Raw genomic sequence first — 12,632 nt, forward strand, 5'->3', positions numbered from 1 at the left:
TATTTGCACAGCAGACTGAATGCCACAATTTTATATATTTATTTTATTTTAATTTGCTTCTTTCATCCAAAACCTTCTATCCTGCTTGACCGTATCAGGCTCATGAAGTGATTTGTTGTTATCCTAGCAGCACTGGGCTCAAGATGGCAGCCTGAAGTTTTCATATGTAAAACACAGAATTAGAAACTATGTGGAGTGGTGAGACTGAGAACCTTGTGCAGAATCAGATAAGTCAAGGCAAAGAGCACAATATTTTACCAAATGGAAAAAGTGTGGGACAAAATTAAGAATATTTAAATGTCCATTATTATTCACTTACCGCCATAAATTCTGAGCTGGAACTGACAAATTGTCTAAAGCATAGCAGGAAATTTTCTTCTGTGGGCAGAATCTGAGCCAACTTGAAGAGCAGGGATAGAAAATAATAGAAAAAGGTAAATTTCAGATAAAACCGGAGTCATGAAAAATACCTCCAACATTACTGCATGAGACATTGAGGAAAAGTTAAAAGAAATTTTCACCGCTAACAATGAAAACTTCACACAACAGTATAATCTCTCAGAAGTTAAGTTTTGTAAGTAAATGGAACTGGCATAAAAAGGGCACCTAGTTACCTTAATTAAAAGATAATGAGCTCATGCAATTTTGAAAGAGGGAACTGTTGTTCCACTCAGTAATTAAAAATGACAAAACTAATTGTCAAATGTGACATTGTTAAAGCTGCAAATGCATTCCCCTTCAATGGCTCATGAAGATAAATATTTTCTTGTAAATACATTCTTTTAACACTAGACCTCCCAAACAAGCTTTCCTTATAGAGTGCAGTAGTATTCCATTAAAAAAATGATCCAGTAGCATTTTTTTGATTACCACTAAATTAGAATAGGACAGATTTTATAAAACATTCACCACAAAATGCTGTTTTCTGACACCTGCAATATATCAGTTTGCTCGGCCTTCTGCCAGAAAGATACTGTAGGTTATTTGAGCTGATCAAGGTCTGGATGCCACTTACAACCACTTCAGGATTTACAGTTCAAAATGGTAAAAACAGATGGAAAAGAAAAGAGAAGAAGTTATAGATGAGGAAGAGTTTAGTGTCTTTAATATTCAAAGGCCTGAGTTACAAAATACAGTGCATCTGGAAAGTATTCACAGCGCATCACTTTTTCCACAATTTGTTATTTTACAGCCTTATTCCAAAATGGATTAAATTCATTTTTTTCCTCTGAATTCTACACACAACACCCCATAATGACAACGTGAAAAAAGTTTACTTGAGGTTTTTGCAAATTTATTAAAAATAAAATAATTGAGAAAGCCCATGTACATAAGTATTCACAGCCTTTGCCGTGAAGCTCGAAATTGAGCTCAGGTGCATCCTGTTTCCCCTGATCATCCTTGAGATGTTTCTGCAGCTTAACTGGAGTCCACCTGTGGTAAATTCAGTTGATTGGACATGATTTGGAAAGGTACACACCTGTCTATATAAGGTCCCACAGTTGACAGTACAAACCAAGCATAAAGTCAAAGGAATTGTCTGTAGACCTCTGAGACAGGATTGCCTCGAGGCACAAATCTGGGGAAGGTTACAGATAAATTTCTGCTGCTTTGAAGGTACCAATGAGCACAGTGGCCTCCATCATCCGTAAGTGGAAGAAGTTCGAAACCACCAGGACTCTTCCTAGAGCTGGCCGGCCATCTAAACTGAGCGATCGGGGGAGAAGGGCCTTAGTCAGGGAGGTGACTCTGTCAGAGCTCCAGAGGTCCTCTGTGGAGAGAGGAGAACCTTCCAGAAGGACAACCATCTCTGCAGCAATCCACCAATCAGGCTTGTATGGTAGAGTGGCCAGACGGAAGCCACTCCTTAGTAAAAGGCACATGGCAGCCTGCCTGGAGTTTGCCAAAAGGCACCTGAAGGACTCTCAGACCATGAGAAAGAAAAGATTGAACTCTTTGGTGTGAATGCCAGGCGTCACGTTTGGAGGAAACCAGGCACCGCTCATCACCAGGCCAATACCATCCCTACAGTGAAGCATGGTGGTGGCAGCATCATGCTGTGGGGATGTTTTTCAGCGGCAGGGACTGGGAGACTAGTCAGGATAAAGGGAAAGATGACTGCAGCAATGTACAGAAACATCCTGGATGAAAACCTGCTCCAGAGCGCTCCTGACCTCAGACTGGGGCGACGGTTCATCTTTCAGCAGGACAACGACCCTAAGCACACAGCCAAGATATCAAAGGAGTGGCTTCAGGACAACTCTGTGAATGTCCTTGAGTGGCCCAGCCAGAGCCCAGACTTGAATCCGATTGAACATCTCTGGAGAGATCTTAAAATGGCTGTGCACTGACGCTTCCCATCCAACCTGAGAGCTTGAGAGCTGCTGCAAAGAGGAATGGACGAAACTGGCCAAGGATAGGTGTGCCAAGCTTGTGGCATCATATTCAAAAAGACTTGAGGCTGTAATTGCTGCCATAGGTGCATCGACAAAGTATTGAGCGAAGGCTGTGAATACTTATGTACATGTGATTTCTCAGTTTTATAATTTTTAATAAATTTGCAAAAAACTCAAGTAAACTTTTTTCACATTGTCATTATGGGGTGTTGTGTGTAGAATTATGGGGAAAAAAAATGAATTTAATCCATTTTGGAATAAAGCTGTAACATAACAAAATGTGGAAAAAGTGATGCGCCGTGAATACTTTCCGGATGCACTGTATATTACTCCTATTATGAATACCCTTATAGGTTCAGGGCTAGGAAGCAATGAAATTACCCCCAATACACAAGACAGGATAGCGGTAAACAGAGGTAAGAGTATGCCATGTTGGGCAAGAGATCAAGATGCCTCACCACCTTATGGCATATTCCTAACATATCGAGGATATATGCAATTAGAGGACCTATTTATGTCAAGAGTCAAGTCCTGAGTTTGAAAAGGGTAAAGTGAGAGGAGAACTTGGGAAACTTGCTAATCGTGTTGGGGGATTTGGGTCTGAGATGGGAACTTCACCGTCAACCCCGCTGCGAATCAATATGGAGTGTTTAACAGTAGGTCTCTCTGTCCCAGAAGAAGTTAGATAGAAGTGACCTAACATTTGACAAGTACTTAACAGTAGGAGAAAGAAGAGACAGTATAGCGCTAATGAAACTGAGCCCAGGAACAATATTTGTATGATAGCCAGACTGGACCTGAACAAATTCTCACATTGTTGAAAACTTGGTGAAAATTATATAATAATGGTCATCTTGCAATAAGAAGGAGGTATCTATACCTAAATGCCTAATTAAAGTAGGCTAAAGAGATGAATGGAGGGAAAGACTACGTATAGTCCGAGGCTTTTTAGGGCATTTCATTGTCAGGTCAGTGAGTCAGTCCCTTCTGTCCTCAAGTCACATTGGAATGACTAAGTAACAGTTATTTATAAAGTCAGAATTATTTTACCACAAACAGTCAAACAAACAGAGATTTGCCATCTTCCAGTAAGGCACTTATATATACAGTGTTTAAATACAGTATGTATCTTTTTCCTCTCAAATCACTTGTTTTACTTTTGAGTGGTAAAAGGTTAATTACATAGACACTAGAAAAAGCTGCAGTAGAAATAAAGCAAGGGTCAAAGCTAAAAACAATGCTTCAAAAACACACACCCACACCCACAAACAAAAGCTAGAATTCAAAGGGAAATTAAGTTTCAGATCCAAAAAAGAAATGTCATCAAAAATAGCTGTCTTGAAAGTTGGATTACTAGATTGAAACAACTTTGCTCTCACTTTTGGAAGTCAACTAGCAGGCTTGAATGTCAGAATTTTTTTACAGCAGCCATATCACATGAGTTTCAGAACAGGTCATCCACCAGAAGCTAAGCATGTTCAGGCCTAACCAATACTTGGATGAGAGACCATCTAGGAAAAGCTTGTGTTGCTGCTAAAAGAGGTGTTGGTGAGAACTCTGGGGGGGCGTTTACCCTGTGGTCTGTGTTTGGATCCCAATGTCCCAGTGCAGAGGACGGAGTGGTGGCTCTGAGGCTAGAGATCTGCACTGGCAATCGGAAGGTTGCCGGTTCGAATCCCGTAAATGCCAAAAGGGACTCTGCTCTGTTGGGCCCTTCAGCAAGGCCCTTAACCTGCAATTGCTGAGCGCTTTGAGTAATGAGAAAAGCGCTATATAAATGCAAAAAATTATTATTTTTATTATTAAATATGGCACTGTCCTTCAGATAAGATGTAAAACAGAGGGTCTGACTGTCTGTGGTCATTAAAGATCCCTGGGCATCTTTCGGAAAGAGCAGGGTGTATCCTGATGTCCTGAATAAATTGCCCATCATGGCTGCATCTATTCTGGCCCCCTAATCATCACCTGTCTCTAACTGGCTATCTCTCTCATCTCTTCAGCACCTAATAGCTAATGTGTGATGAGCGTACTAGTGCAATAATGGCTGTCGTTGTATCATCCAGGTGGATGCTACACATTGGTGGTGGTTAAAATAGTTTCTCTCTTTCTAAGCAGCTTGAGTAGGGAGACAAGTGCTATAAAAATGTAATTTATTATTATTATTATTATTATTGAAAAAGCATAACCACTTTCTGGCCTGTGGTCTGACTTTTTAGATGGAAACAACAGCAGCTGCTGAATTGTTGGATAGATGTAAAGAAACAAAAATTAAAAGAAAAGCTCTACACTATCAAAGTACAAATGCCAAATGCAGTGCCCCTTATCAACTACCAATCTGATGAGGCATCCTAAAAATGTCTTTTTTATATTTTAAAGTGAGGACTCCTGCTCAGTCCAGGGCTTCATCTCTATAGCAGGAAACAAAATTATTTCCCTTTCACTTTTTCTTTATCCCTTATTTCTTCATAATAAATAAAAAATACATTTTCTTTGTTTTTCACTTATATAGTGAGGCATCTCCAATCCCCACTATTCAAAGATCCAGAAAATAATCCTGAGTTTGCATCATGTGCTCATAGTACTGGTGTCTATGTCCTCGCTCTTTGCTTCTTGATGTTGTACTTTGGCCTGCAGCTTAGCAATGTGTCAACTGCAACATGCTCCATGACTTTATTAAATTACACAGCCACAAGTTCTAAAACACAAACAAAAGAAATGCTAAATGAAAGAAAGACAGCGGGCGGCACAGTGGCACAGTGGGTAGTGCTGCTGCCTCGCAGTTAGGAGACCCAGGTTCCCTACATGGAGTTTGCATGTTCTTCCCGTGTCTGCGTGGGTTTCCTCCCACAGTCCAAAGACATGCACGTTAGGTGAATTGGTGGTCCTAAATTGTCCCTAGTGCATGCTTGGTGTGTGGGTGTGTGTGTGTGAGCGCCCTGTGGTGGGCTGGTGCCCTGCCTAGGGTTTGTTTCCTGCCTTGCGCCTTGTGTTGGCTGGGATTGGCTCCAGCAGAACCCCGTGACCCTGTAGTTAGGATATAGCGGGTTGGATAATGGATGGATGGAAGAAAGACAGCAACAAGTGGGGTAAACATCATGGCAATACACCATGGCTCATGGTAGGCACTCAGTAGGTAATTTGTTCTTCTCTTGTAAAATTTATAAGTTGGAATATTGTGCTAAAATAATTATTAAATTCTGCATATGTCCTTTTTCTAAAAGGGCAATCATTTAACTGGCGATTTCTTTTTATTTTGTTGCAGTCTCTCATATTTTGTTAAAATCTCAAATTAGCCACCTATGAATGTTGCCCATTCAAAACCATCCACCCACAAATACTATCAACTTAAATTTTGCAATTGCCAGTACATAAAGCAAATTAAAGTTCTGATTTCTCTGGATTTCTTATATATATGCAGAAATATATCAAACTTACCTCTGATAGCTCAATTTTTCCATCTGCATTCTTATCAAATTTTTGCATAAATTCTTTCATTTTTTCTGAAAAACTGGCATTTGTGATTTCCTTCTGGAAAGAAAGAGAAACATTTTGATTACCAGATTATTCATGTGGTGTAATGGTCATGGACTTGGGGACAACTTAGTAGGTATGGAGCACTTACAGTCAGGTGTGGGCCATAAGATTAGAGCTGCTTAGCTACTGCATAGCTACGAGGATCATTCACAAGCACCATATGAGTAGAGGGTGCACTGGATGTCTGAAGTTTTCAAAGAAAATTGAATCAGGCAAAAAAGAAAAGTATAAACTAACCAAGGTCAACTACCAGTTCAGTGTGTGAAACCAAAATCATAGACAGGGGATGTAGCAAGATAGTTGAAAATGAGGATATGCATGAAAACTGAGCCAAAAGATGTCAGCAAAATGACAAACAAGATTTAGTAACCAGGGATTAAAATGAATCCATAAAAACTTGGACAAGCCAAGATGTGCCCAATGCTGACCTTTTATACTTGCCTGGTAACAGCACCAAGCGTTTTACACTCCTAGCCTTTCTGTCTAACAATGACAACCAACCATCAAAGCGACTGTTTCAAAATGGAGTCACAGAAAACATGATTTCAATATAACGATTTTAAAGATGCAACAAATTGATAAACACATGTAACCACAGAATTCCTTGACTTCTTATACCCACGAAGTAAAGTTTCAATTATTTTTAAGGTCAAGGAAAACATATAAAAAATAAAGAACAAAAAGTCAAATCATGACAGGAGAAAGCTCAAGATGATACCCAGTGGTGGATTCAGACGTAAGGTAAAGAAACTACATTTTGAGGCCACATAGAATTTCTGAATTTTTTTTTTGGAATTTAAAATTTTATGTGGCTTTTTATGTGAACTGTAGTTTTAAATATGTAATCAGTAAATGCATTTATTTGAAAATAATTTCTATTTGTCACTTTAAATACTTTGCTATTAAATAATTAAAAGGCATATATTTTATTTAAATTTGTTTGTGGTCCTGTTTTGGTGCTCACTTTTGTGAGATCTTCTGGTGTGTAAGTTTTCAACAAGGGGCCTCCAAGCTTTACATAGCTGATATGAACTGAGAGTCTCAAAACACAAGATAGTCCCAAAAATGCTCAAAAATGGCCACTAGAGGGAGATTTACCATGAAACCCAGGTAAGATAAAGGGGAAAACATCATTTATAAAATAAAAAAAGTATTCTTCAAAAATGCTCTGTCGAGCACCAAAGGCAATCGGAGTTGTCCAATACAATAAGTCAGTCCAATGTAAACAAAGACCAAATGCAGTAATTCAGAGAATGGTCAAGAACAGGGCAGAAGGTGAAAAAGTCCAGTGATATCACAAAAGCACAAGAACAGCAAAAAAAGAAAAAGAAAAAAAAAAAACATGACAAGTAAATTCACCAACTCCTTATTGCATCTGAGTGAACTGCCAGGAATTGTGAGAAACACTTGCCTTTCTTCTTTTTTCGGCTGCTCCCGTTAGGGGTTACCACAGCGGATCATCCATATCTCCCTGTCCTCTGCATCTTGCTCTGTTACACCCATCACCTGCATGTCCTCTCTCACCACATCCATAAACCTTCTCTTAGGCCTTCCTCTTTTCTTCTTCCCTAGCAGCTCTATCCTTAGCATCCTTCTCCCAATATACTCAGCATCTCTCCTCTGCACATGTCCAAACCAACACAATCTCGCCACTCTGACTCTGTCTCCCAACCGTCACAACTTGAGCTGATCCTCTAATGTACTCATTTCTAATCCTATCCATCCTTGTCACACCCTATGCAAATCTTAGCATCTTTAACTCTGCCACCTCCAGCTCTGTCTCCTGCTTTCTGGTCAGTGTCACCGTCTCCAACCCATATAACATAGCTGGTCTCACTACTGTCCTGTAGACCTTCCTAAAATCAGACCCTGATGGTGATGGGCAGGTGGTCCTACCTCTTGAGGAGCCACCCATAAAACACAATGCATATAACAAAGGCTTAAAGGCAAAAACAAGGAATAATGCAAATAATTACAAAAGTTACATTAACATAAAAAAAATTACTCAAAAGTTAACAAAAAGGACATAAGACAAGAATTTGAACCCAAGTCAGGGGAGAAACCCTAACTTAAGTCTGATGACATTTACCTTAATAAGGTACACTTAAACTCAAATTAAAGCACATCAAATAATGGATACAAAATATAAAGGATTCAGAAGATACATTTCAGAGAGAAACTTTTTCAGGTGTTTAAAAAAATCCCCTTGGACTCAATACTTCTACAGATTGTGAGTGTGTGCTTTTATTATATGGTGAGCTTGCAGATGATACCCAAGGACAGGGAAATGAGAACTGAAAAAGGATTAATTGGGATCCGAAATAAATGGAGGTGTACTTTATATCAGCTAATCCCCATTCCCTCATGTATGCAGCAAGGACACCCAAGGATGACAATCTGAATTCTTTCTTGGTTTACTTGGGAATTTAATGAGTTTTCTGAGAGAGGAAAATGTTGTGGTGCATCCCAAGTTGATGTCCTGGCTCAGGTTTATTTGTAATTTAATTAATCCAGCCTCCCAACTCGCCAATTACTTAACTTCTAATAAACTAATAGAACCCTTTCAGTGTGGTTTAAGAGCATGGCATATCTGTGAAACTACTTTACTTCTGGTAACCAATGATCTGCTTATGGCAGCAGACTCTGGACAAACCAGCATACTAATTCTGTTAGATCTTAGGGTAGCATTTGACACCGTTAGACATGACATTCTACTGTCCAGAGTGGGGAACATTCTGGGCATCTCTGGCACTGCCCTCCAGTGGTTTAAGTCCTATCTGATTGATAGGCAAGAGTTTGATAGTCTTGGCAACAGCAGATCCAGCTCAGCGCCAGTCACACAAGGGGCTCCTCAGGGCTCTGTCCTTGGCCCTCTGCTCTTCTGTGCTTCTGTATGCTTCCACTTGACCATATTATTCGTAGCTTTGGATTGGGTTATTGTTTTTATGCAGATGATGCTCAACTCTATTTCATCAGGGCTTTCTAAATCACAACTTGCTTCAGGGAAATTAGAACCTGGATGGAGCAGAACTCTTTAAAATTACATTTTAACAAAACTGAACTCCTGCAAATTGGTACTAAAGCGCAACTTAAGAAAATGAGCTCTTTCTTAGTCACTCTTGACGGTGATCTCATAAGACCTTCTTCTGATGCAAGGAATCTTATTGTCATTTTTGATTCCTCCCTTTCTTATTCCACCAGCATAAACCTCATTAACCCTTTAACCGCCAACTCCCTAAATATTCCCCACGCCAGGCGAAACCTGAACAATTTTCGTTTTTTTACTTTTTTACATTTTTTTTACATTTTTTACATTTATTCAAGCAGTATTGACCACTAAATGTTGTGCAAGTTCTAGAAATGGGCAAACACATAATAAAACACAAAATGTACCTTTTCTCAGGCTTCCACAACAATAAACTTTCATCAACTGTAACTGACGGTCCTGGCATGTAGGGCAACTGAAATGCTTCAAATAAATGGTCAATCAAAGGACGTAGCTTGAACAAGCGGTCGCGGTTTGGATCTTTCTTATCTGGCTCATTTCTGTTGTCATTCAAATGAAAGAATTTCAGCAGCAAAGAGAATCGGTTACGTGTCATGATAGCTGCAAAAATAGGTGTTGCATACATAGGATCTGTAGACCAGTACATCTCAATATCTGGTTTTCTGATTATTCCCATCAACATCAAAATCCCAATGAATTTTTTCATTTCGTTTTCATCAGTGTCTACCCAAGCACGAACACGGGAATGTGGAGGTAAATTGGGATTTTTCTCAATAAACTGTGCTGCATACAGATTTGTCTGATGAGCAAAATGTCTGATCAAATCAGGTGACACAAACAGCTCATAAAACTGCTCAGCAGTGTAATTGTTTACATCAACAGTAAAGCCACACGTTGCCTCAAACGGATGCAGAAAAGGTAGTTCACCTCGGGCAGCAGTCCAGTTGAGATGCTGGGGATACACCCACTCATCGCCATCATCCGATGCGCCGTCATTCACAGTATCATGCAGTGCACGTTGCTGATCATCATTGTCGCTAAAATCTTCTTCAGAACTGCTACAATCATGATCAGAATTATTGTCCAAAATTGCCTGCAAAACCTCACTTGAAGTCAGTTTACGTTTCGCCATATTCATAGCTTTCACTTTCGAATCACATCACGTGATCGGCCAATACAAGCGCAGAGTTGTCGAAATACAACGTAGTAATAATACCCACGCCAAACTGTCAGTTATGCTACGCGCCAGGCATTCACATAACCACAGGCAAATGTGCCGGATAATTCTGGCAGTAAGGCGTCAGCATTAAAGCTACGATGCCGGATATATCCGGCAGAGGGCAGTTAAGGGGTTAAGAAGTGTTCTTACTTTCACCTCTGTAACATATCCTGTGTTCTCTTATTCCTCTCCTTTTCAAATGCTGAGAAACTTGTCCATGCTTTCATCACATCTCACATCGTTTTATGTAACTCCCAAATGGGAGGTGCTGCTTCTAATCTTATATCGTAGCTCCAGTTGATTCAAAACTCTACTGCAAGAGTCCTCCTACATGAACCAACACCAGCAAGCACATAACACCAATCCTGCTTTGCCTTCACTGGCTCCCTGTGTCTTACAGGATTGAATTTAAAATTCTACTAATAACCTACAAAGCTTTAAATGGCCTTGCACCGGACTACAACAGTGACCTTCTCCATCACTACGCTCCTGTTCACCTATTAAGGTGTTCTGATTCTGGCAATCTTGTTGTGCCCCACACTAACCGGCACTCTGAGGGTGACAGGGCCTTCAGCTGTATAGCACCCAGACTTTGGAATGATCTCCTGAAAATTAATTAGATCAGTTGACTCAATTCATTCTTTAAAAAAAACATCTTAAAACTATTCTGTTCAGGAAGGCTTTTTACTTAACCTGACATTCTGCACCTTCTTTCAGTTTACCTTTCTGTACAGATGCTCAGGATAATTTGTATGTGTGTGTTAAATCACTAATGATGTTATTTGTTTGGGCTTTTCTTTTAGTATTGAATTTAGTATTTCACTCTGGTTTATTGTATTTGATTCTGTTTAATACTGTATATTATTCTGTATTTATCTGTTTCAGTGTTCTATGCAGAAAATATTTGAAATCAATGTTATATATACCCTGTTGTTCTTTGCATGGGAGCATGTGAAAGACACTATATAAAATATATTATTATTATTATCTTTTTGTTATTATTTAAATATAATTTTTCATTTTATGTTATTAATTCAGTTTATGGTTATGTTTTGTCTTTGTATTCATATAGTATTATAATTTTTATTGAAATGATGTTTATTGATATTATGTTTTATGTCAACTGTGTACTTAGTGCCCTTGCTCTCTGCCCTGCTGCTTGGACATGGAACCTAAAGAGGCACGGACACCTACTTCAACAGCGGGTGTTTTCTCCCAGCAGCATTTAAGCAGAAGCTGAGGACGTTTTATCAGATTTATCTGATTGTGATTTTGATTCCTATATTTACATTTTGTGCTTCTACTTTTGGATTATTTTGCTTTTGACTCATGCATTCACTTGAAGTTGATGTTTCTGGATGGTGTTTATTGGATTTGTTGCCTTTTAAATGAACCCTTTGTTATTACCTTCATTTTTCTTGTTATATTTGTTTGACTCCTTTTGAATACATCTTAAAAATGAAGTGAAATTGCTTTGTTTTGTATGAATCATTGTTTTTGACTCTTTCGCCTTTTGTCCATTTTCTTTGGACCTTTTTGAAACTTCTGTTATTTAAAAGCTTAACCCCCCTTTTTTGGGCCCATATAAGCTGGAAAGCCTGCCTTTGGAGTTTGGGTTAGGCTGCCTGGGGTGAGGTCTAGTCCTAGGGTTTGGACCTGAATGAAGGTTGGTTGGGTCTTTTGGTATTTTCTTGAGGACATCTTCCCCTTTTTCGGCTTTATTTGTGGCAGGAATCAATACAGAAATATACTTACATCTTGAGCTGTAATGAATCTGCAAGGTCCATTAAAAAGTACAACTACAGCCAACCATGCATAGCCATGCACACACTTACACTCACTCACTCACACTGGCCAGTTTAGAGTGTCCAATTGACTGTATACAGGTGCCATGTGTTTGAAAAGTTGGAAGACGACTCTGTCTCCAGAGAAGAGAAGACTCACAGAAAACTGCACGGCAAATGAAAACTCCACCTAAATGGCACAACCAGGTATGAAAACACAGTTGAATAATTTTACATATGGTTCCATTCAGCCACCTAGGTGGCACCAAGTCTTTGTTGATCGCACTTCTCTTTTATCACTTCAGCTCACTTATATTGCTGCTCATAGAAATGTTGTTTGGTTTTCATTTCTGCTTTCTTTATGTGCTAACTAATCCCTGTACATGACATGTCAATGATAAGTGCACATGCTAACACAAAAAAACAACTTTCCTTTTAATCAGCTGCTTGGCCTCAGTTTGTGAGTGTATGTCAAGGCTGCTGCCGGGGACACTGTCACAGCTGATTAACCAGGCCACTCAATGCTCTGAGTTAACTTTCCTTGGCAGGTTGTTCCAACAAATCAAGATAAAGAACACAGACAGTATTTTAACACCTGTTGATTGTCCCTATGCCATCCTAAAGAATGTGGCAATTTCCAATGCAAATCAGGCGCCCAATAAAAAAATAGTTTACTTAACAATGCAAAATAT

At 39.3% G+C, this 12,632-nt stretch overlaps 1 protein-coding gene across 2 annotated transcripts in view; it reads right to left on the reverse strand.

Annotated features, from left to right (window-relative positions):
- Positions 1–12,632, reverse strand: part of calb2a (calbindin 2a) — a 99,173-nt gene that overhangs the window by 18,473 nt on the left and 68,068 nt on the right. The window contains exons 3-4 of one of the 2 annotated variants that reach the window (XM_051931654.1): positions 5,832–5,921; positions 320–400 (exon numbers count right to left, since the gene is read on the reverse strand). In XM_051931654.1, the coding sequence (XP_051787614.1) occupies positions 320–400; positions 5,832–5,921 (171 nt within the window). Of the gene's footprint in view, positions 1–319; positions 401–5,831; positions 5,925–12,632 lie in introns of both variants that reach the window. The other variant, XM_028808889.2, reaches the window with a different exon arrangement.

The sequence above is a fragment of the Erpetoichthys calabaricus genome, chromosome 9 (assembly GCF_900747795.2).
Source record: "Erpetoichthys calabaricus chromosome 9, fErpCal1.3, whole genome shotgun sequence".
NCBI classification, from domain to species: domain Eukaryota; kingdom Metazoa; phylum Chordata; class Cladistia; order Polypteriformes; family Polypteridae; genus Erpetoichthys; species Erpetoichthys calabaricus.